The 25,470-nt window shown below is 42.7% G+C and overlaps 1 protein-coding gene across 1 annotated transcript; it reads right to left on the bottom strand.

Moving 5' to 3' along the window:
* Positions 1-8,938: 8,938 nt before the first annotated feature.
* On the bottom strand, positions 8,939-19,645 carry LOC141955012 (zinc fingers and homeoboxes protein 1-like). The gene is made up of 7 exons (XM_074895085.1): positions 19,621-19,645; positions 19,174-19,271; positions 17,035-17,061; positions 14,300-14,442; positions 12,992-13,510; positions 10,583-10,715; positions 8,939-8,965 (listed from the first exon to the last, which is right to left on the bottom strand). The coding sequence occupies exons 1-7, from the start codon at positions 19,643-19,645 to the stop codon at positions 8,939-8,941; spliced, it is 972 nt and encodes a 323-aa protein (XP_074751186.1).
* Between the last annotated feature and the right edge of the window lie 5,825 nt (positions 19,646-25,470).

Consider the following 25,470-nt stretch of genomic DNA (forward strand, 5'->3'; position numbering starts at 1 on the left):
TTGATTGACAGAACATTAAATGGGTTTTAAGTACTGTTGCAAATTAGATTAAAAAATGCACTACACAGATGCCTAACAGGTTCTACTATTATGTTAATGTTAAGGACACAATAGATCTGAAAACCTGCAACACCTTAAGGCCAGTTTATGCAAAACACGTGCCAGAAATCAGAAAACACAGAGGAGCATGAAAACAGATATTGTTTTGCCCTTGCACCAATGGCTGGGTGACTTCTAATCAGTCTTAACACCAACAGTTCTGTCATCTCAATTAGCTAAGATGCAGCTCCTATGAAAACCACTATTTCAGAAAGTCTTGTTCTTTTGAGAAAGTGTTTCAAGGAAATGTTTTTAATACTCTACAGTGGTAAGAGTAAGCATGTTGTAATCTAGCTCCAAATGCTGCCTCTGCCACAGATTACATGAGCAACAATGGGCAATGGACAATGGTTTGAATTTCCCCAATCAGAAAACAATGTTGAAGGCATACAGTTCATGCCACTAGCTTCTGGAAAGTAACAAAGTTTTTTTCATGAAAGATGGTAAGAGTGCAAAAAAGCAGTATCATTATCTAGCAGGTTCTTAACATTCATAACAACCTCTCACATTCATAGCTGTACACCATGTGAGGAATGGACACACTCTGTTTACCTACCCGCTCACTACAGGTAAGTGAATTTCATTCCTTGGAAAGAACTACCCTTTTTTTTTCTTCCCAAAAGGTTGCACTGCTTTCTGAATGCAAGGTAATACACAAGATATATAGACAGCACATGGAAAACTGAAAAAATGTTTTGGTATCACTACCATTCCCAGCCACTGATACTCCAATACTCCTCTTAAAGGCATGAATTTCTCTGTTTTTCTGCTTCTCTAGTCCTTCCCCTTGCTCCACTCATCTTCTTTACACCAGCACTGAAATATTTGCCCCACTCCTTCCTGGCATGCTTTTCCTTATAGAATTACATTTTAGATTTTTCCTAAATTAAAATTCCAGAGTTTGCACTTTGATCCCAAACTAATTGCCTCACTCTTACTTCCCATTCCACATACTACCTACAAGGACAAGTCTTTCCTGCCCAACTGCCTGAGATCCACACACCTGAACCAAGCCATACGGTTCCTCCCTCTAGAATGCCCATGCCTTCTATTAAAGCTGCTCTTACTAAAGTCGTGAGTTGATATTCTCCTAACTCCTAATCTCCAAATGATGAGTCCCCTGTCCTTCTCCCTCTCCAGTCAAACGGCCTTGGCATACCTAATGTTTCTTTTTGTTCGTGCCTTGTCCTACCTTGGTTTCTTTAGGTCAGCCTCTCACCAGACCACTCCTATGGCTCCAAGTGTTCTCTCACTGCTCTACATGAAGGTCTGATCGGGAGCCACAGGCTAGGTCAGATCTAATCATAGGCCTAACGACAGGCCACGGACTGTTCTCAGGCCTGTTCGTGATTAGGAACAAGATCACCCCAGGGCTCAATGACACCTGGACATTTACCTTGAACCTTTCTGTAAGGTTCTATTGCCAGTGTAAGGTTCTATCGCCAGGTCTCACACAGTCTGTGTAACATGTACAAGATACTGCCCTCACTGGTTATTGCACAAATCATCTCTTATTCAAGTTCTGATGGTCAGAGAGGTGATCAGGTGCAGGGCACCATCAGTCAAGTGTGCTGACCAGCAAACTGTTGACATGTCACCAGCCCTTTTTATCCTCTTGCCCCTCTACTTTCCCACTCTTGTTCCTCCTGAAATTATCCCAACCCCTCCCTTGTTCTGCCTTTGGTTCCTGCCCTAAAGATCCCATAATAAGTCCTGTGCAAACTGCTCTTCCCCTGCATCCTACAATATGTCCCACCTCTAGGCAGTAATCCCTTAGGCCAAAATGTCATTTGGAGAGCTGCTCCCAACGACTCATCCAGATGGGTTTCACACCTGCACACTGGGGCTGATGGCTCTGCTGGGACAGCCCCAAGAGGGGCCCAGACAAGGGAGCTGCTCCTTCTTGATTTGGGTCCCTGCCTCTCACTGTGCACCCCTGTGCTCCTCTGGGCTCGTGCATATAGGACTTGGATGGGCTGATGGCCCTGGGATGGCCCTGGCAGTAGCCCAGCAGGGTATTATTTGGACTCTCCCTCCTGCCACTGTCCCTCTGAGCTCCCTTGTGGGTGTGCAGAGATCTATCACAAAATCTAACACTGACGGGCTCAACTACTGCCACATTCTCTTCTGTTCTTAAGTACAGTCTCACCCCCTCCTTTTCCACCCAGAAAACTCCTGCAAGGGCCATTGCACTGACTGCCTTCATCACAACTATCACTCTCCTTAAAACCTTAAAGTCTTCCCCTCCTCACTTCAAACATAAAGTTAAGATGGCCTTTTACAATTTAACCTTATTCCTCATGGTATTTCCATGAGTACCAGGATGACAGCTCCTAACTAACTGCCCAGACAGCAGCTTCCACTGACTACTGATAAACACAAAAAGGAACACGTCTATCTTCTCCCCTGCTGATCTTCACACTTGGGAGGAGCTTTCCATACACATCTGGCAGCCCACCTGACTTCCACAAAATGCTCTCGCTGTGCTGTTCAAAACCATGAAAACTGTCGTGCTTGTGCTGTAGCAAGATCGTTCTTTCTCATTCGGAGCAACACCGTTCAGTTCTTTGTATTCCCACCTGTCCACAGCCATCTCTTGCCTTTTATCTTGCAAGCATTTTGCAAAAGCAATGATTTTTTTCTTTTTTTTTTTTTTTTTTTTTTCTCTGAATACCTGATCTGAGAACACTACGCTACAGCCCTAGAGTCCATGACTATGGCTCGTAATGTCAACAACAATACAGAATGTTTCAAGAGGTAACAAACACCCAGTAGTTCAGCTCATCTCAATTGTTTAAGACAAGGCTTTTGGCTAGAGCACAGTAAAGAAAATCTAAAACAGAACTAACCTACAATGTCATTTGGCTTATCATCTATTTCTTTGCCACCTGTTCGGATTTCTTCCTCTCCTTGGGAGTAAATATCAAGATTTCCCTAATTAAAAGAAACAAGAAAGATCAGTCACAAATATGCAGAAAACCTAACACGGGCATATTTGGAGCCTCTATATTAACACTATCGAGGTACTCCATATACACAAAAGATGAAATTTAAGTACAAGAAGAGAGAATAGGAACATCATTCTGGCACTCACGATTTCAGGACAAGAATTTCTGCTCTGAAATAGGACTTAGGACACGTGATAGTTAAATACTTCTCCAGATACAAAACCAAAGTGTATCAATCAGTCACAGATTAATAATCCAAGAGTGTGGCAGAACACAAGAAAAAGCATCTCCCAGCAGACAAAAAAAAATCATACAGGCATTTCAGAGATGATATACAAAGTACTAGGGACAATTATGGTTTCATTAGGAAAAAAAAAAAAAAAAAAGGATTTCAGATCTAAATAAAACAGTACAAAAGTAGGCTATGAATATGTTTAAGAAATGAAGTGCCTGTCATTCAAAAGGACAGCAAGAACTTAATTTAACAGAGCAAAAATAAGACATAGAAAATATGATTGCTGTGTATAATTTTAACAGAAGTTCCTCTAGGGACAGAGGAGTACTTCAGCTCCCAGGCAAGTCTGGCACAAGAACAAACATAGCTGAAGCAAACATCAATGAATTAATTTTTCAGTAAGATTTGAAGTGAAAAGCCAAGACCTAAAACAGCTGTTTGTAACAGTGTCTATTCAAAATTCGTAAGGTAATTCAGAAAGTGTAGTAGAAGACATGGATTTCAGCATCTCACTGCCACCTCATGGCTTCTGAAGAAGATATTCCCTCCACCCTTAGAGCATATCTGTAGCATAACTATAAGAGAAAGATATTATACTATAATTACAGAGCAAAAACAAATGTTGTTTTAGACTACACTACTCTTTGGAAGAAGTTATTTCAGCTAAATTAAAATTACAACTAGTTTCCCTATGTGAAATACACTGCTGATACAAAAATAGTAAATTAAATTAATATCTTACTTTTGTGTTGCGGAACATCTCACAGTCTTCCATCACTTGCTGTCTACGTATCTTCTCCATTTTTTTCAAGACTGCTTCTGCAGTACTAAGATAAAAAGTTGACATGCAAGAGCATAGAGAGATTTAAGAACAAGCTTTGAGGACTTGCAAACATATACTCTTTTCAGGTTTATTTTCTCTAGCTAAACAGTTTGAAAAAAAGTCTGGCTTAGTAGGAAAAAAAGAACTTTGAAGGTGATAGCATCAGAAAAAAATTATGGCAGTTTTTAATAACACTTAAGTTGTTCTGCATGATAGCATTGTCATTTTTAGTTCACAGCCTTCCTCAGACAACAGGTTACTTATTCTTCTCTTAACCGTAGTTTAAGGTTCAAGTTGATTTTCCGTGACGATATATGCTGGAAAAAACATGCTGCTGCTGTTACACTTGACAAACCTTTCAGAAAACAATGTCCATCTGGGCTTCACAAAGAGAATTAAGACATTGACAGACAAGCAGAAACACTAGGACTACTTCCCTTGCTGTATAAAACTTTGCTCAGTAGCTTAACTTAACCAAGCATTATAAAAATATTCATTAAGCATGGAAGAAAAGTTAATTAAAATTTAAGAAGGCACTTTGGATGCTAAGAAAATTGATTCAGAGGGCAAGTTAAAGCTACCAAAAATCACAACATAAAGTGATCATTTGGGTTCACAAGACAACATGCAAATCCACCCAGTCCACACATAAGAGATGCTCTACTGTGAAGAGGTCTCTGCACCTGGCAATCCCAAAACAGACTGGGATTTTAAACGTAAAATTAAACGTAATTTAAACGTAAACTGTGCCCAGAGTCTTTACAAATGAAGCACCTTCCAAAGACAGCCTCCCCCACACACTTGCATGTCTGGAAGTCTAAAACAGCCACAAGCACGTATTCCCCCAAAAATCGGTTAAACAGATTGGCTGTGAAGTAAAAAGGCTCCCACCTTATATAAATCCGTATATTAACAATTACAGGACATAGGGGCATAGGAGGAGGAGGAGGAGCAGACCCTACCTGGTCCACAGCAGCTGAACACTACCAGGTCTTAGAAAGATCCAGAAAGTTCCAAGTTACGGAACGTGGTGGAACCTACTAGCCTGGTAACTATGGTAGCACGGAATGTTTACATAGGGGCACGTGGACATGTCTCAGCCTAACCACTGAACACATCTAGCTCTGGCTGCCACGAGTAGCACCTTTTTCTGCTGTCCAAAGGAGAAAGTCCCTAGCCAGTATTATGCCATAGCACAAAGGCTTGCTAATAAGGCTCATTTTAGTACTTTTGCAAGATGGTGAAAAAAAAGCCCACTTACTTTGTTATAAGTTTGTCAAACAAAACAGACTGATTTGTAGCGGTGTAATGACTCTGTCGAAGTCTGCAGCTTCGGCAGACTTCCAAAGCCTCATTTTCTTCATGGACTTGTCCTGCAGCTTTTGCTTCAGCTCTCATCTTCAATGTTCTGGTGACTAAAATGCATTCGTATATAAAATGTTGTGAGGCAGAAAATACGTTATTCCCCTTTATTTCACCATTGCTCTAATAAAATGTAAAGAAAATATGCAGTGGACTGGGGTTTTTTCTTCAAATACTGAATTGGAAGTTATTGTTGTGACCACAGCATTCAGCTTAAATTACTTCTCTTTAAACTACCTACTTAAAAGCACGACCTGTATCTCAGGTTTTTAATAGACTGAAAAGACACTCTGATGAAAACAAACACACAACTTTTGTTCCATGCAGTTACTTCTTCCCGAATATAACTCCATATCAAGTGTTTTTGCTCCATCCATGTAAAATTGTATCTAATTGTTTTTTTAAAAAATTGTTTACGTGGGAAGTCTCTCATTAAGATGCGTGGTTTTAGTACACTGTTTAAACATGCATCACTTTAATTTTCTCCATCATCACACAAAATCTCTAGAAGGTAAGAAATTCCTCAAGACAAATACCAAAGAACTCAAACCCTTGCTTGCTTGCAAAGAAAGATCTGCCCAGTACTTACCACACACCATCACTTGCCATGGGTTTGTTACTTGTACTATAATTAAAACAGTGGAGAGATCAGTGAGATAGTCAGTATAAACACAGCTATGCTTCCCTCTCATCATCAGCAACAATAACACTAAGGCAGAGCTCATTAAATAACAATGTACATTGCACAGGTAGAACTTGAATTACTACAGACAAAGTGCATTTCAGGTCCCTTCCCGCATACAGCCCAAGGCTAGCAGGACACTGCCTGGAGCTAACGGATTTTCCCAGCTGCCAGCAAACAGCCTAGGAGCACTGAGCCTTCCTGTGCTCTCAGCACGGCAATTCAGTTCCAAGATGAATCGCTGAGCTCGAGGGACACCTTCCTGACATCAGTGGGTTTGTGCGTCTCCTGACTGAATTATTTTCTAACTTGCATGTTATAATAATTAATTCAATAGTATAAACAAACAATAAAGATTACAACACTACAATGAAATCAATATTATAGTGTATTACAATATCATAAAATATTGCAATATATAATAATCTGTTTGCTGGAGAGATGGACAGGGGGACTGAGTGCACCATCAGCAAGTCTGCTGATGATGCCAAGCTGGGTGGTGCAGTCGACTCGCTGGAGGGAAGGGATGTGCCATGCAGAGGGACCTGGACAGGCTGGACAGGTGGGCCTGTGCAAACCTCACGAACTTCTGTCAGGCCCAGTGCAAGGTTCTGCACAAGTGTAGGGGGAATCCCAAGCACAAGTACAGGCTGGGCAATGAGTGGAACGAGAGCAGCCCTGTGGAGAAGGGCTTGGGGGTGTTGGTGAGAAGCATCTCAGTATGACACTGCAATGTATATCTGCAGCCAAGAAAACCAACTGTATCCTTGGCTGCATCAAGAGCAGTGTGGCCAGCAGGCTAAGGGAGGCAATTCTCCCCCTCTATTCCACTCTCGTCAGACCCCACCTGCAGTGCTGTGTCCAGCTCTGGCAGCATAAGAAGGACATGCTTGAGTGGGTCCAGAGGAGGGCCCAGAAGATGACCGGGGGGCTGGAGCACCTCCCTTACAAGGACAGGATGAGAGAGTTGGGGGTGTTCAGCCTGGAGAAGAGAAGGCTCTGGGGAGACCTTATAGCAGCCTTCCAGTACTTAAAGGAAAGCTGGGGAGGGACTCGATATCAGGGAGTGTAGGGACAGGACGAGGGGTGACGGTTTTAAACTCTTCAAAAAAGAGGGTAGATTCAGATTAGAGATAAGGAAGAAGTTCTTTCCTGTGAGGGTGGTGAGGCACTGGCACAGGTTGCCCAGAGAAGCTGTGGCTGTCCCCTCCCTGGAAGGTTGGATGGGGCTTTGGGCAACCTGGTCTAGTGGAAGGTGTCCCTGCCCATGGCAAGGGGTTGGAACTAGATGATCTATCTTTAAGGTCCCTTCCAACCAAACTGTTCTATGATAATACTTGTGTTGGTTTAGGCCCTGCTGGGACCGGAGACCACGTTGCCGTTGTCCCTCCCCCACCCCCAGACACAAGTAGGGCACAAACCCCGGGTTAAAATAAGAAGTTTAATACAACAGTGTAATAAAACAATCTGAACAACAACAGTAGCGATAGTAACAACAACAAACAGTAATGACAGTAAACGAGACAAAAGATATACAGAGAAATACCGCAAGGATACAGCCAGCCCGCCATGCGTGCTTTCTGCCACCAAAGCCACAAAGGAAAGCTTCCCGCACTGCCATGACGGACCTGACATCAGCATGGTGTGAATAACCCGGCTAGAGATCCCTTCCCCCTGCTTGGGAGAAAACTTAACCCTATCCTAGCTGAACCACGACAATACTGCAACATTCCCTCCTAGCTGCAAGACAGATTTTCCATTACTTGGTGTCCTGCAAACTCCAGAAAAATCTATGTCACCAAGAAACCCAGGCTAAGGAACAGATTCTCCAGTGCCTAAGAACAGGCTGGAATTCACACTGTGCTCTCCCACAGCCTGAAAGGAATTAACAGCACATCCTCCTATTTGCACTTACCTCTCTTCACAAAACTCATAGGAAATTCACTATCTTGGAGATATCAATACTCACAACTTCAGCCGATTCTGGCTGATGTGTTCAGAAGATTTTGGGGGCAAGTTAAATAGAGTGACCAAATGCAATGCTTCTCAGAAACCAGACTAAAAAGGAATCCTAAGGAATTACAACTACTTACCTTCTTTATAGTCTTCATTTTTTTGGTCTGAGTTCGGCTTTGCCAACTCTCTACATTAATAAAGAGGGCAGAGGAGAGAAGAATTACTGGATTAGAATTATTGTATAGAAGTATTGTATCGTATCGTACCGCATTGTATGGTTCCCCCCTCAAGACTAGGGAACTTCAGGTTTATAATCCAGTGCTCCACATCATGCAAATAAAAGCCTGTGGACCATACGGATTCAGACCCCAAGTCTGCTGTCTATCATGTGCAAAGAGTTTTATAGGGATGGACGTTCCCTAAACCTGCAAATCTTTAAGTCTCAGGGTCGGGCAAATAATCTCCAAAACCAAACCAAAGTGGACGAGAAGTCTCAAGGGATTTGGGGAAAGAGGCATGGTTTTTATACAAGCAAAAGACATTTCCTAAGAAGAGTGATTCTAGTTCTAAGATACTGGCACTGACATTAACATAATCATATACACCCACAGATTTTTAGCTGTAGATTTATCATGATGTGACTCATTGTGCATGCTTTCACTTTTCCTCTTCATTCTATAAAATGAACAGAGATTGGACATCTCAAAATACAATACCTCATCAAGTGTCTTCGACTGACATTTTCACTTAATATTTCCATGCTTTCATCAAAGCTAGAGTCTGAACAGGGCAACATGTTTTTTTCGCATTGATCTTAAACAGTGTCCCTTGAATCATACAATTTTGCCAGAGGAAAATTCCTAGGAAAAGAAGGAAATAAGAACACTTTTATCTGAAACACATCTGTTGAGCTGAGAAGGAAATTCTGCCTCATTTAGGCAAGTTTGTTCTTTCAATTCTCCTGTCTTGATAGTGTTACAACTAATGGCAGGCGAGCCTCGGACTGCTTCTACACCAAGAAGTAGTTCTTGGCGGGGGGGGTGGAAAATCAGCTTCCAAAGCTAAAGCTCCTCTCTGCCATGCTTTTCTTGTGGATAACTTGATATCCTTTTAAAAAATTATTGCAGCAAAGTCTTTCATATAAACTTGTCTTTTAATGAAAAAAACCAAAGCCTGTTATTTCAAAATTGGTTCTGAGGAGCAATCAAGTTTGAACATGCATGTCCTGGGATTAAAAACTAGTTAGTAGAGTTTTTCTCCTATTTCTGTTCCATTTATAACTGCCTTCAGAGGAACAATAAAAGATTTCCTTCGAGAGGACAGCATTTATCCACAGGAAACCAAAGCAACTGAAGATACACTTTTTTTTTATGCCTGCTGATCTTGTTCAGTCAGAAAGATGAGAAACAAGAAAATAACTTGCAGAGAAAACAACAAATATGACATTGATAACAGATTTTTACAAGAAAAGCCCTTGACACATGAACCACATGCCATGCAGAAGTTTCCAAGTCACGATCAAGTTGTCTGCCTGTTGCACTCTGCTGTAACCACCGAGAACTGAGTGCCCAAGCTACAGAGCTGCACAACCCCGCCCAGCTTCTGGCTACGCTTGTGCAGGGAGACTTTTACTCTCTGAGCGCCAGCGGATCTCTCAACACCAATGCTCTGCATTCAGTGCTCACCTTGCAAAGGCACCAACACTCATCTCCTCCTGGAGGTGTCAAGGGAAGCAAGGAAACAAGTTTCTTTTCCAAGCTTCCCAAAACCTGAGATAGTCTACATGCTGCTGCCCTCTTACGGTGAAATCCCACAGGACTTACCGCCACCCTGGCAACGGCTTGGTGCTCACTAACTTAAAGCTGTAAGACTGACAGCGAAGTTAGAATCTCACTAGCTTCCTTTTATTCCTTAAAATAAAAGTCAGAAATTCTATAAATGGCACTAAAAATGTTTAATCTCTATGAATAAAGTCATGCAATGTTACTCTCCCCCTTTGTATTTCTTTAAAAATAGAATCCAGTACATCAAACAGGACAAAGAAATAATGTAAAAGGATGTCTCTGTCATCTTCTGAAAATGTTTAATACTTTTTCTGGAAGTGTTTAATACTGCTGTGGTCATCAAAGTAATCTCCACTTCCATTTCATACTTGTGATTCACTCTGTGGTATCTAAAATTCCTGAGATAAAATCTGCATCCCAAGAAACTCACAGTGATGATGCATCTGCAAGTACACATCCAGTGAGAAACTTAACAACCCTGAACATTCCCAAAAGCTATATAGCTATCACTGTCAGTTCCAGATAATGCACTACCAGGACAACTGGTCCCAGCTAATTTACCATGTTTCCTGGCACAGTTAATTACCTGAGGGGAGTGTCATGCTTACAGACACTTTGTGCCTGAACTGGCTCAGGTACCTCAACCAGCCTACGTGTAGCTGAGAACTTGCACACTGTGAAACATCCCCTTACCTTGATCATCAACAGCAAGGAGTTTTCACCGAAACCAAGTCGTGCCACTTTGTCATCAATTTCTTTTTGACCTTCTATGTTATTTTCTAACGCAAAGGATGACTGCTGTAACCGAGTAAGCTGAAGTAAAAGCCTGAAACAAAAAAGGCAGTTCAAAAAAGGCACAGCTGGCAAAAGAGCAAGTCAGCAAACCTAAAACCAACCAAAATACAATACTTAAGAACGGCTCTTCTTCCTGACTTTTGCTAACTGCAAAACCTGCAAAGAAGTGAATACATCCATATCAATCTACTATGGGTATGGTATACCCCTGCTACCACAGAAGTACTGAGAAGTGCAAACATTTTTCTCTCCATGCATCCATCACACAATTTCAAAGTGAAGCTTGGATCTGCTAGCATTAACTGTAGTACATCAGGAGTCCCACATCCTTATTAAGGCCTAACAAGACAGCAGTGCATTTTTGCCTATGGCAGTGATTGACTTTGTAACCTGAAAAGCTAGAAATTTTGGGGGTTTAGACAAATCTCATTCTCCCCACATAGGCCAACCCTGGAATATTTTCTAACAGCTTTCACCACCGTTTTATATTCAAGGCAGTGCCCCAGAAGTCACCACCATGATTTGGTGAAGGTTAGACATTGTGCTCACAATGTGGGTTTGTGTCACTGAGGGACCCCATCACCAACTGCTCGACCAGAGAGCGCAGTGGCAGTTTCCAGAGTCATCCTCACACAAGGACTGTAAAACACGTCAGCAGAGGAAATATCTAACTATATTCAACCAAGAGACTACTAGAACTTAGCAGTATCATGACTGAAACTATGTTTAACTCAAGCTTTATGCATATAGGACAACAAATTGTATCACATTTACCAAGGTTAAACAAAGCAGGTGTTACAATAACGGAGTGTATTTTTATGAAGAGAAAATCTTAGATTAAAGTTGAGCATTATAAACATCAAAATTTATAAGTCTGAGCCAGTAAACCATTTGTAATTTCAATAAAGTTTTGACTGGGAAATTCAAAGTAAAAACAGAAAGTATTTTTAATTTGTAAAGCATTTTTGTTTCAAAATTTGCATCAACATAATGTAAAAAAAAGAATAAAAATTAAACAAAACAATTTATCCAATTTTTTTTTTTTTTTTTTTTTTTTTTTGGTTGACAAAACTAGAAGAGCTCATGATGTTTTAACACAGAACCTTATTTCCTACAAAAAGCAATACCAACATCCCCTTTCCAGGTGCAATTTACCTTGTACCTGTTTATGCAACATGCACTTAAAATCCAACAGACCTGAAAATATTAGACAACCTATTTAATGCATAAGCCCTGAGCAGGGGACAAGTTTACCCTGGACAAGTGTATCTGCAAATATAAACCACAATAACATTTTGTGAAACTGTGCAGCCAAGCAAGCAAATACCACAATTTTTAATTGTCTCAATGCTGAACTATACACACCAAAACAAGCAACACAGATTATTTTAATATGAATGTAGCTTTAATATTAAATATCAGTACTACATTTATTAACTTCTCCCAAGTAGCAATTACAGTCACCATCTCTTAGCCTGAGTACAATTAGAAGCTACTATATCTTTTTTTACATTTCTTAAATCTTGCCCTAACAGGTGTTCGCTGTCAACATTTGTGGAAGTTCATAAAATGGCTTTAAATACTCTCAGTGACTCATACATTACTGAGAGGCAAGAGGGGGGGAAAAAATCCAAGACTATTTTAACAAAACCAGTTCCTAATTATCTCTTTGACAGATTACGCTTTGGGGATTTTTGTTGTGTGCAAGAGTTTTAGGAACAGAGGGAAGAAAAGGAAAGAGCATTTTAATGCAGGCCTGTCAATCAGCTGTCACAGAGTTCATTTTTCAACCTCATCCATTATGCAGATTGGGGTATTATTACAAAATATATTTTTGCTCAAGCATGAGGCTTCAAGCAAATAAGACAGGTGGCACTCGCAGAAGGAAGACTGGCTAGCCTTCCCTTTGGGGCACTTCTGCTGCTGCATCTTTAATACCAAACCAGGAAACAGCCATGCTCTAACAGAAGCATTTGTTGAAGAACAAGCCCTTTTGTATATAATTACTTGAAAAGATTAATATAATAAGGCCATTAAAAAACGCTTTACTTCTCAACAGTGTATGACGCTGGTTTACTCTTTTCACTCAGGAGCTACCATGCTGTGGATTTGGTTTTTTAAGATCTGAAGCAAGAGCAGAGTGCTTCTAAGTTAGCATTGCCAATGCCAAAACAAACATTTAATTGAAAATGTAAACTGAAAATAAATATTTTTATTTATTATATTATATTAAGGCTGGGAAAAATATGCTTTAAATTGTTCTCGATTGGGCAAAGTTAACATTATTCTAAGAATACATTTAGTTACCTTGCTCTAATAAATGAGGCACATGCCTTTATCCCAACTTTCTTCGACATGTTCTGCTCCCAGGACTCAGAGGCTGTGTGTTCCCCTTCGTCCATCCTTTCCAGTTCTTCTGAAGCGCAGAGGAATTCTTTTACAGCCTGGCTGCTGCTACAAGTCACTGCATTCTCACTCTTGGTTTCTGTAGCAAGGCCGGACCAAGCGTCTTCTTTCTGGCTGTCTGATCTGTGAGGCTGCAAATTAATCTCTCTTCCAGTCGATGTTTTGAAACTACCACCCCTTACAATAACCTCTTCAGACTGATTTATATTTGTTTCTGGAATGACTGATGAAGACAAGCTCTGTAAAAGGCTCATATAAACTTCAGCAAGTAACTTCCAGTACCAAGGGTTGAAAGGATGTAAGCAGATCAGTTGCTGCAGGCATGTGATCTTTTTTTCTACATTTTCCAGACCCTGGTAAATGGAAAACTGCAGGTTGAGAACCATTGTTAAGTGATCTGTGTTAGTAGCACTGCTTCTCCAGAAACAAAAGATAATAGATTAAAACCAGGAGTGGAACAGAATCATCATTCAGAGCCTAAGAAAATGTCTCCCTTAATAATGACACACATATATCACTAGAGGTAATTTTTCAATTGTACAAAACTGCGCTCTTAATTTTAAACGATACATGATAGAGATCATGCACGATGAAGCTGACAGCATTCCCTTCAGCTGCCCTGTCCCAGTCTGAAAGGCAAGGAGGCTCAAATGCTGTCATTTGTTTATATGCTTTCAGAGTTTTATACAGCTGCCCTTCTTTGTAGCGTAAACACCTTTTATGTAAAATAAACAGCAGCAGTAAAACTCTAGCAGACTCTAGAGCCTCTGGACTTTTTCCTTTATGGGAAAAACTCAATTTGTGGTGAGATACTCTTCTTGGTGGCAGCTTGGCAGCGAGTATATGGAAATAAAAGGGAGTTTTGAGCCGTCCTTTTATAGTGCAAAGATTTAAGCATTCATTTATCCCCTTTCTTATACTTCCTATTACATTACATTAATTCTGCCTGGCAGGGCATGATATTTAGTCCCTTCCAGGACTAGCAGCCTCCCTGCACAGGGAGCTCATTGTGGTACAGGGTGTTCTGATTTATAAAGAGTGATTATATCTGCAGTGACAGTTACCCTCTGTTTACCAAATACTCTGAGCACTGAACATCCTGAAGGATTGTACACATGAAGATTATTTTTCCAGAAAATAGTCCATATAAAGGAACTACTGGCAATATTTTAATATTCAAAATCTAAAAGAACGATTGCATTATTTACCATTTTTTCTGCAATATCCAGAGCCTCCTTATGCCTTCCTAAGCGACATAAACACCGAGCCTGGCCCTCTTGGACATCTTGTCTCATTGCAATGTTACTGGGAGGTAAGAGTAGTAAGCAGTTTGAATATTCACACAGGGCTTTCTAGTAGTGTCGACAAAAAGAAAAGCCAAACGAAACAGTAAGAGATTTTCATTTAAAGGCAAGCCTGACAGTACGCTTTGGTTATGACTACAGTCACAAAGGGAATTCAGGAGCTGAAGTCCACATTCTCATTTCTCCAGACTCAGCTATCACCTATGCCAGCAACAGACGAGGGCCCTGGTACTACACAGTCAAATCTAGACAGTGATGAGCAACCTCAATCCTAACTCGTGCTTAAGCCCTGGCAGGATTTACTACACATCAGTCCACCTCTCCCTCACCAGGACTGATCCAGAAGGGATCATCTGCAACGCAAGATGTACCTCCCCCAGCCACCAACTCAATGATCAGAGCACTTAACCTAAATTTGGAAGACCTTGTTTCAAATTCATATCATTGTCCACAGGAAGGTTTGAACCTGCAGGTACCTCACCTCACATGAATAATCAGCAAGTCGGAGAATACAGCAAGGAAGGTGAATCTTTATCATTCCTGTAGGGTGGTTCTAATTTGCACAAAATAATTATATATTAATTGGGTTAAGGAAAAAGACAAGAATGAGCAATACTTCTGTAGCTTAATGCTCAGGGCATTCAACGGGGCTCCAATTAACATTTAAATACATTAAATTACGTATTCAGTGAAGCTAAGGCTGGGATCTTGGTTCCTCCCCCTCCATGTGAGTGCTCAGACCAGAAGACTAAAGAGCAGTGCTTATTCTCCAATCTCTCACAATGAATATTTAATTATTCCTTGCAAAATTGAATGGTTCTAACACAAAGAGCTTCCAGGCAACATACCCTAAATACTTCCTAGCAAAATGGCTGAAATATTTTTCTTCCTTGGTGTTAAGCTTGCATTCCTTCTCGACCAAAAGAGACATCTCCCTTCTGTCCAGAGAATGCAGCAGCCACTGGTCAAAACGGATCACAGAAGGAATGCAAGACACCCCTGTTTGCCTTGTTACGGGACAAAGTGATATAACCTGGCAAGAATCAGGCATTACGAATTCCAAGTAGATTCTACAGTCACCTGTATCTTAAAAATGGGCACAGCTTAGATCACTGCTGTCCCTGGCATTTCTTATCACGTGGCCTAGGCTGACATAAAAGTGTATTCACAACAAACAAAGAGATTACTACCCCCATGTATTCATTTCCAGCCCCCTTTCTAGGGTCAGTGCTCTCAAATCTGTAATTTTATGTGCAGTCTGGTTCTGGTCCTGTCACAGTGATCCAGGCTAAGCAATAGGACTGAAGACTAGACATTTTTAACATGGATCATCATGACAGAAATGGGTTAGGGACCAATGGTCTGTTCCACTAGGAGATCTGAAGGGGTGTCATTCTACACTGAGAGGGCACCACAGCACACAGCAAGAAGCAATCTGCTCTTCCTGAGGGTCAGCAGCCATGTCTGACCTCCGTCTGAGGCATCTTTCTTCTCAGCACACTTTTATGAATCCATTCAGGGTGTCTCAGCTGAGACTGGCAAGCATCTGTTGTGTATAGACAAGGCAGCAGTAGCACTGGAATAACATTAAAAAGCAGAAGTCAGTGCCAGCTGAGATATACAAAAAGGTCCACAAATCCAGTGGGCAAGGCAGAAGGAGTGGAGTTAGAAGCTGGCCTGAGGGCTTTGAAATCAGGGAGCCTGTAATGCAAACCATATAGCCTGGAACAAGAAGCTATTACAGCTGAAACAAGGGCGGAAGTGGCTGGTTTCAACCAGGAACAAGGTAACAAAAGACTGGATCCTGCAACTACGACTATAAAGGCAGGAGAGCATGGATGATCAGGAATGAGGCTCAGAAAGTAGGCAGTGAGGACAGGATCTAGGACTACATCAGGCAGGAGCAGAAACAGAAACGTAAATGCACCCCAAAGGCACAACCAGCCATCCAGAGAGAGAGAGCAACAGAGAGGTGGGGCAATTCATGAGGCGGCTCATAAGACAACTGTCACGAGCCTGACAACCACAGTCAGCTTTCACCTGGCAGCAGGGGGAGCTCTGAAAAAGGTGAGCAGCAGCCAGGTGGTTGACAAGAGATGAGACAGCCTTTGTGGGACATGGTATTATCCCCAGGAGCAGAGAAATCCACACACACACCTCTGGCTGACTATGACTTTCACGGCCACAAACACCAGCTCTGCTCACCACTGAACTGCTCAGGTGGGCAAGCCTGATCTGGATCAGCTCTGGGTGCAGAACAACATTTCTGGCCAGTTCACATTGACTTCACACTGACTCCTGGAAAGATGACATCTGGCTGGGGGAGCCTGCCAGAACAGTTACCCATCGTGGCCTGGCAGCAGCTCAGCCAGCAGGACTGCTCTTCACCAGGTCACCACCCCTGCCCGTGGGCCAGTCATGCTTTCCGCACAAACGAGGAACCACCAAGCTGGATATAACCCTGCCACTCACTCTAGCATCTCCAGGCCACGGCTCTACCGGGAGGCTTTTATATAAATAGACACGTTTCCTCAGCGCACCAGGGACCACAGGCTCAGCCCAGTTTATCCCCACAGCTTCCACCCACCAGGGCCCAGGCTCGGCTCAGACCCCCAGGCCGTGTGAGAGCCCTGGAAATACCTCAAAGTCCTGCTGCCGGTAGTGTGCCTGGGGCAGGCGCCCTGAGAAGGCCTCATGCTCTCCCCCGCTGCATGGGCTGGAGGGGAGAGCCGGCTGGGGCACTGGCTGGAAACGGCGGCGGTGGCAGCCCGGGTGCTGCCGGCCTTCCAGGGGCGAGCCCGCCGAGCGAAGCAAGAGCAGAGGAAGGCCCGGCCTCAGGGCAGCGTCTGGCTGACTCCCCGTTTCTGGCGTTTGCCTGTCGGTGTTAGGAGGGGGCGGTAAACGGGTGCGGTTTGCACCCCTGGACAGGCAGCAGGGCTGTCGCACCTCCCCAGCTCTGGCAAGGAGTTTGGTCACAAGTCACTGTAATGGAAATGTAAGATCTTGTAACAAATAGTCAAACCAAGCTGCTTTGATAAATTAATTGCATAACTGCAGAGTTGTTCTGTTAGTATCTTGGCTCAGTGCCTACGTGGGGGCGGGTGGGAGTGTATTTTGGTAACTTTTCCATTTGATTTCACTTCTGCTCCAAAGCAGAAGGTGGAAACTTGAGAAATCTCAGCGTTTTTGAGACACGGTTTCCCAAAAGGGGATATGACTAAGTGAAGACTGATCCTAGAGCTTCTTCAAGACAAAGATTTTCAGGCACACCATTCCTCATTAACAGCACCTAGGTGAAGTTGTAGCTACCTCAGCTGTTTGCCCTGCCTCACAATACTACCATGCACAGAGTGTGCTGTGTTTTAAGTGTACTGCAATGCTGTTTCCACCTTGCCAGTCCATCCACCCAGGAAGGTCCATTTTGTCCCATCTAATCACCACGCAGGTTTGGAGAGGGTGAGCTGAAAAGTCATCCTTGTACTTCCTTAACCTGCAAAATGGACTAATGAACCTGGCTATACCAGAACGGTCTTTGAGGCCAAAGCACTGCTTGTATGCATAATTTTAAAGGTTTCCTTTCTAAGTAGACATGTGGGTTTTTGTTGTTCTAAGTGGATACATGCCCAAAATATCTTTCCATGCCACCATATTTATGACTGGATGTAGCAACAGCTGGCATAAATCCCTGGGTAGAACCTCAACTTTGGCAGGTAGATTTGATCAAAAAAATAAAAGGGGATTGAGGCTTCTTTTGCATGTCTCATGGACACTGGACACACCTATTCCCTTCCCACTCCTCCAGGACTGCCAGTCATGCTGCAACACACCAGTCTAACGAGCAAAGCATGAAAATCCAGCAAGACGATTAAGAACAAATCAAAAAGAAGAAAAAACAAAAAAGAAACATGAGTAATCAAAGTGAAATGTGGCCCCAGCTCAAAGTAAAACACAAAGAGCAAGGCACTCCCAGGGGCAAATCCCAGAGAAGCCGGTTGGCTGCCAGCTTGGATTGCTGAGTCCTCCCGGGCTGGGGGTTTCAGCCGCCGTGGCCTCTGAGGATACCAGCGTGGTCTGCAGAGGCTCTGTGTTGCAACAGAGAGTGCCTTTGTCTGGTAAATCAGCGATAGGAGAGCAGTGATTCCTGAGCACCACACAGGGGGCCTAGCAGCTGACTGCATGGTTTCAGTCATAAATCACAGGCATAAAATTGCTTCTCTTCCTCCTTCCTCCCTTGCCTGGCTCTCCCCCTGCCTCCCCTCAGACATTTAAAAGGTTCCTCATGTATTAATTACAGAAATTAAAAAATGCAACTTTAGGAAATTCCTGTGCCTTGTCAGCACTGGAGATTTGCTCAATTTCTCCCCTAAGACCCGAGTCATCAATGTAGCTGCCAGAACACAAATTCCCACTGTACTTAAGTAAAGCTGTTTGCCTGAGTCTGCACAGCATGATTTGCTACGGTGCTGTTAGCCCTGGCTTCACACAGGAGAAATCTCTGGAAGAGGCAGCTTTGAGGGGGCTCAGAGATACAGGAGCCCTACAAGAGCCTGCATGGCTGCAGCTGCGCTGTGTAGGCATCTTCAGGGATAAAAGAAGCCATAGATGAATCTCTTCCTAAAGGCAGCCAAGGTATTACTCCACCATCAGCCTAAACCACCAGCTCTGCACATGAACATCAGACCAAGAGAACAAACGGGCCCCAGTAAGTTGTGGTTGATGAACAAGTTCCCGTGCATCAGCAAAGCTACTGTAGCTGTTTACACGAGCATGCTTCCTTACGCTGGTGGTGAGGTGCTGTGACCCAGCTTCAACCTCGGTAACTGGGGGCAGGCTAGTATGCTTCATCTTGCAGTCAGGGTGAGCCCAGAGCCCACAGCCTGGGTGGTGAAGACAAGTCAAGCGATAGGCAGGAATTTGTCACACTGCTCTATTGCCTGAGCCTCTTGGCCAAGGAAAGAAAATACAGCATGGCAGATGAAGCTTGTCTAGATCCCGACAGCCCTTCTTCTCCTCGTTTTCCAGTCTACTCTGAGGCAAAATTAATTTGGAAGAATTCTCCCCCAGTGCTTCTCTAATTACTGATGTTATCTGTATTGTGATAGCCTCCATGGGTCCTCGCCACAGTCCAGCCACTCTTGTGCCAGGAGCATGTACACCACAAAGTTTTCAGAGACCATCAAGCACACAGTAGAAACAAGAAACCTTGGTCAGCAACTAGGGCCCTACCTTGGTAGGCACTATCCACACACATCGACCATGCAGCTCTCACATGGTTTAGAGCTTTATTAAAATATGCTGGAAAGTAGCTGCTCTTGGAAGAAAGCAAAGGAGAGACTAGTTCCCTCCTCAAAGCAAGAGAGCTGCCTGCAGTGAAGAGGGCAGTAAGGCCCACAGCGAGCACTCCTCAAAGGATGGGCGGCTCCTGAATCTTAAGTGGATTCTTCCAGACACTGTGAAATATTCATACCTTGAGGGAAGATTAGTTTTCTTGACAGTCATAGGCTTCTCCCTAAACATGAAAAGAGGGGAGCAGCTCTTTATTTTCTGACATTGTCTCACTGTGTCCTTGTCTCTTGCTTTTTATTTAGATTGCAAGCTCTTTACAGCAGAGACCATCTTTCATCCTCTTAGCATAGTGTCACACATAAGGAGATATTGTCCATGACCAACTCGGGAGGGTAATACAAATAACATTTCATGGCTAGGGCCATACAGAGGTTACCACTACTACAAACTGCAAACAAATCTGCAGTTAAAGTTCTGATGAGCTCAGATGAGCTCTAGCATATCTTACTATGATGGTATGAGATGCAACTGCAGAGCTCAAGAGCAATCGTCCTGGAACAGTAAGTGGTCATACTGAGGGTGACAGAAGCCTGACCCCCTGAGCCAGAGCTACTGACCCAAATTTCAGAAAAATAATACTTGTCTCAAACTCAGTACATCTTTAAAGAAAGTCCTGGTAGATCAGAATGAACATCCATCTCAAGCTAGCTGAGAAGCCAGTTCAGCCAAATGTGAGCAAGAAGCTACATTTGCTAACCTAGATCCGTCCTCGAGGAAGGTAAAACAGGACTGAGCAAAGGCAAATACAGGAACTAAAATGAGTCCTTACTCTTGAAGGGGAAAAGTGCTCTGGCACCCTCACACACTGTGGAAAGAGAAGAGTACGTTGAAACTAGGGCAGTATTAACATGTGAGCACAGAGGCCAGGGGCCGAGCAGAAGGGCATCAGGCAAGAAACCGGGCAGGAAGAGGTGATCCCAGGCAGCACTGCTTCAAACAGGCACTGAGTTCAACAGGCAGGGAATGTCCTTCTGCATTCTCATCTCTCCAGAAGAGCAGAACCATGGAATCTGGTTCCTTTAGAAGTTATCAAGTCACCCCACAGTTCTAGTAAGATGCAACGAAAATGAGTGGGGAGGTGAAGGGTCATGCATCATGGAAATCAAAGAGCAAGAATTGTTTGTTATTAGCAGAAGCCAGAAGTTTTTTAGGGGTCCTTAGGACAGTCAGGAGAAGACATAACCCCCAAAAGATGGTTCATTTGCCTGCTCTACCTTAAAACAGTGCAACCTTTCAAAACCCTGGCAAGCCATCTTAACTAGGCCATAATCCTTCCCCCTCGGGCCTCACAAAACCCAGAAAAGTTGTTATTGCCAAGAGGGTGCACCACACACAGATGTGTTCAGCTGTTAATGGGTTTTGCAACTATTTTCTGTCTAGCATGACAAATGATGAACAAAATGAATACACCCTCGGTTTTGACCAGAATGCTGTTGAAAACAGAATAGGAAAAAAGGTTTCTGGAGAGTCAGGAAGAAGGTGATCAGATGCCAGGGAGAATCCTAAAGCAAAGATCTTCCTGCACAAGCCTGCACATTTCCAGTACTGATGTGAATCATGTGTCTGAACCTCTTCACTCAGCCGTGTAGTACAAGCACCAAGGTTGTACCTTCATGGTCTGAAGATACAAGCTGGATGCAGAAGTCATGGCAAAGTGTGGTATCCTCAGTCTACTGTTCTAACTGTAAAAAACCCCAACAGATTCGGTGTTAGGCACAGTGAAGTTTGTATACCTTCTTCTATGCCCTTTTTTTCAGTTTTATCAGTTTTTCTGAAAATTCATTAACTTCCCATGGCCACAGTTACACTTGTTGCTTAATTGCTACTCATGATGAAACCAGGGTGTGGAAACCACAGTGGATTTGTTACCTCTCTAGGTTAAAACTTTACTACTGTGGTTTTCAGGACTGGGCAGGGCTAAGTAACGCAGGTGGCAACTCCTGTAGGACACCACTTAAGCAGCCTTGGCTGCTGTAGACCTCTGCTGTAATAACATGCATTACACTGAGCTGACTTACTGCAATACTGCTGTCTTGCAGGAACAATGAGAAACAAATCTAGAGTTAGAAAAAAAATTGCTACATTGAAGAAATATATGCAGGGCTTCAGGACTGCCCTTGAGCGACCTGCACAACTCGTGGGCTTTTCCATTCCTGCTTTCCTTTTCCATATGGAGACTGGCAGGGGAGGCTGCCTCCACAAGGGAAACAACCAAACTGTTTGTTGATTCTCCGGTGCCTCATTTCCCATGCAGCTTTTGCACTGTTGGAAAGGACCAGTGGAAACAGCTATTAAATTTAGCTTCTATGGCTTCATATTTGCCTTGTACAAGTATCAGTCCCACAGAAAGCGTGAGGCAAAGCACAGGGAAAGAACTACTCAATGAGCAAATGCAAACAAAATGTAGAAATAAAAAATGGACTTTGCCCACAATTGCTCCCTTCCACAAATCATTGCAAGTGAAATTGAATTTAGAGCCAAGAACACCACAAAACATACATCTGTGATGCAGTTTTTAACTTCGTGCTGTCACTAAGACAAATGAGCCACTTCCATCACAGGGCTTCCGTGGGCCTCTGCTTCTGCACTCTGTGGGTGCTGGGTGCCATGCTTGCACAGACATCCTTGCAGCTGGACTTCACCTGGGGGCTCTGGCCAGCTGCTGGAAAGAAACTGCAAGACTGAGAGCAGTTACTATTGCAATATTATTTGTACCATGTCCTTCAGTTCAGAACACGTCATTATTAGAGTCTATTTTGTGGACCCTCTTCCACGTTAGTCACTTAAGACAGGCTTCACTGCAATTACATTTTTTTATATTTGGCTTTCATTTAGGAAAACTGAAAATCACGAAGAGGAGAATTACTGCCAACACTGACCTTTATTTTCACCCAAAGACACAAATCAACTAGGTGTGACACACACTTGCGTTCCTTTTCTACCTTTTCTTCCTTCTACCAAATAAGTATTTTAAGGTAATGAGCACCAGCTCAGCACTGAGCCTGTAAAGAAACACACATGGGAGAGGAATTAGTCACAATGCTAATAATTCAACATTACAGCAGTAGAAACACAATATTCAAAGGTTTCATTTTGCAGTATATGAAGTGCAGCAAGTCATTTAAAAAACAAAGATGTTAGAAACCACCATGCAACAGACTGAAGACCACCACCATCAGCATTTCAAAGCAACACCAAGACCACAGGGAGCAGTTTAACATCATTCTAGAGGGGACTTTTTGGCATAAAGAGAAAAATAAGGCAGAGCCCAAAGTAGCTTGGTATTTTAAATTTCTAAAAATAGTAGCTGACAGTATTGTTATGAAAACAAATGGAAAATGGAAGGGGCTGGGAAGAGGGGGCTGGGAGAGGGGAAACAACGCACAAAGCCAGCTGGTCTCTTGTGAAAATATCGACTGAATTGCAGCATTTTGGAATTGCTGACAACACTGTAAACAAAAAAGGTAACTGTTTTAAAAAAGGTGACTGTGTGCATAATCCAGGGCTTTTCATAACTCCCTCATTAGCTGACGGAGTCTTGAATAAGCATTCTTTCTCCCTCCCCCCGCCCCCCCCCCCTTTTTTTTTTTTCTTTTTTTCCCCAGATCGAGTAAAACCATTTGGCCAAACACCAAGCTCTGCTGGGTACTAGCACTCATCTCCAGGCCTGCACACAGGTCGCTGCTTCAGCTAGGGATGTAATTTTTCAGGACTGACAAACTACAGCACAGGAGTGATTGTACCTCCTTAAATACCTTTTTCTCAGGCAGGGATAGGTCTGCAGGCACAATGCCGGGTCCTGAAGGGAAGACTGGGTCTTGAGCCCTCCAGCTGGAGCCCAGCAGTTGAGTAGACAGGTGTGATGCGCCATGCTGATGCAAGACGGCGGCACTGCCACTGGTGGGGAGCTTCTGTGGGTGACAGCAAGTCAGGCTCACCAGAGAGGTGCAGAAAGTGCTCCTCTCAGACCCTTCTTCTCTGAGGAAAAGGCACATGTTAATGTCAAAAGCAGCCATGAAGCATGATGTCCAACTGACAGGGACTTCAGCAGGGAAGTGGTTCCTACTCGCCTCTACTCTTTTAAATGCAATAAAGAGCATCTGCCTTAATGAGAAAAATCACGTGAAAGTCCCTGGCCTGCTGACACAGCAGAACAGTTCAGCAACAAGCAGCTGTACTGACTTGCACGTGAAGCTGACCTCACGCTGGCTGTTCAGCCAAGCCAGTTCTCCAAATTCAATGCGTCTGAGGAATCAGTGAAATTCAGTTTTGTGAAACAGGAAAAAAAGACATTTGAGAAGAGCTGGTTTCTGACATTTTCATATAGACATGGTTCCTGGTTTCCACATCACCTCTTAAAACCACACGCACTCAGTAAAGAGACATTTATTCCATTATTTCTTTTTTCAAATTTTTGGTACAAAGTTTATTTTCAGAAGTTCCCACATGATCCTTTCTCTTACCAGGAATTTTCTATCTCCGATTTATTTTCTTTATCTGTTGAAGCAAAAGCAGTAATTGCTACAGAAAGCAATAATGGCAAATATTACAAATATTTTACAGCAGCATTTATTTGTCTCTTTGCCTCAAGAAATTAACAAAAATAAATCCAAAGACAAGATCCATACTGCCACAAAGGCTTAGGTTTGTAATATCCAGAAGTACGCTGCGTTCCCGTATATGAGTTGTACAAGTCCAGCACAACTTTCTAAGTTTGTGCAGAGCCTGATAAATAAGACACGGAAATATCAGTTATGTTATACTGTTTCTAAGGACTTTTACTCTGTAAAATGTTCGGCCACTCAAAGCTATAAGCTTAATCACATATCAAAGAACACAGGCAATAAAGCCCATTTTACTAGAACATATAGTATTAGGCCAAACAAAACATAAGAGGACAAAATCTAGTGGTCACTGAAGCCTCTTCAAAAAAGGTCTAAAACAGAATGTTTCCATTACGTATCAGAATAAAAATGTACTGTATTAAAATGTGATTTTTTTTTTTTTTTTTTTTTTTTTTTTTTTACAAGCTTTTAATCAGTCTTCAATTTACAGTGCGGAACTTCTGCCAACTACAGTAGTTTAACTTTGGCACAACACTAAGTTCCAATCCTTTTGGTATTCAAGTCCTGTGTGTGTCCAAAAATTTTCTTGGTTTCACAAAAGATTAGGCCCATTCACAGTCAACCAGTTATCTTGAACTTTTTCAAGAATTGCTTCCCCTTCACCACACTGGGCAACTACAAAGGAAAGACACTGTAGACTATTGCATCATTCAAAAGAAACTCTTCATTCTAAACAGTGACAGTATTGTTGCTTCCTTTAACATCACATACAACAGACAGATCACAGAGGGCGACACACTGGACACCCTCTAAAAACCTTGCTGGTCGTGAGTGAATTGTCTTCCTCATACTTCAAATATATAACAATGCATTACCTTAATTTCATTTCACATGTCAAACAGGACATTTAAGTATATTGCAATATATTATAGAAAATTGCAAAGCGCCATCATTTCTGTAAACGAGATCGACACCTGTTAACTCTCCTGTGCACATGAAGAGCCGTACCTAGTGCCACATTTTCTATACAATATAAAGCCTTCCCAGGTAGGGCAACTCAGCTTTAGTGCATTTCTGTACAGACTGTAAGCAAACATGCAGATAGCCAACTATGCAAAATAGGAAACACCTTTGTAAGTTGGAACTGGAGGCAGGGGGAATATTT

The sequence above is a fragment of the Athene noctua genome, unplaced genomic scaffold (genome assembly GCF_965140245.1).
Source record: "Athene noctua unplaced genomic scaffold, bAthNoc1.hap1.1 HAP1_HAP1_scaffold_66, whole genome shotgun sequence".
NCBI classification, from domain to species: domain Eukaryota; kingdom Metazoa; phylum Chordata; class Aves; order Strigiformes; family Strigidae; genus Athene; species Athene noctua.

Bases quoted from the DNA above. Each gene is read 5' to 3' on its own strand.
- LOC141955012 (XM_074895085.1), bottom strand. From the start codon at position 19,645: ATGTGTGTGGATAGTGCCTACCAAG. The intron at 19,272-19,620 runs GTAGGGCCCTAG...TTCACCACCCAG, and splicing joins TGTGGATAGTGCCTACCAAG to GCTGTGGGCTCTGGGCTCAC. The intron at 8,966-10,582 runs GTAAGGGGATGT...TTCTTTTCCTAG, and splicing joins CCTTGCTGTTGATGATCAAG to GAATTTTCCTCTGGCAAAAT.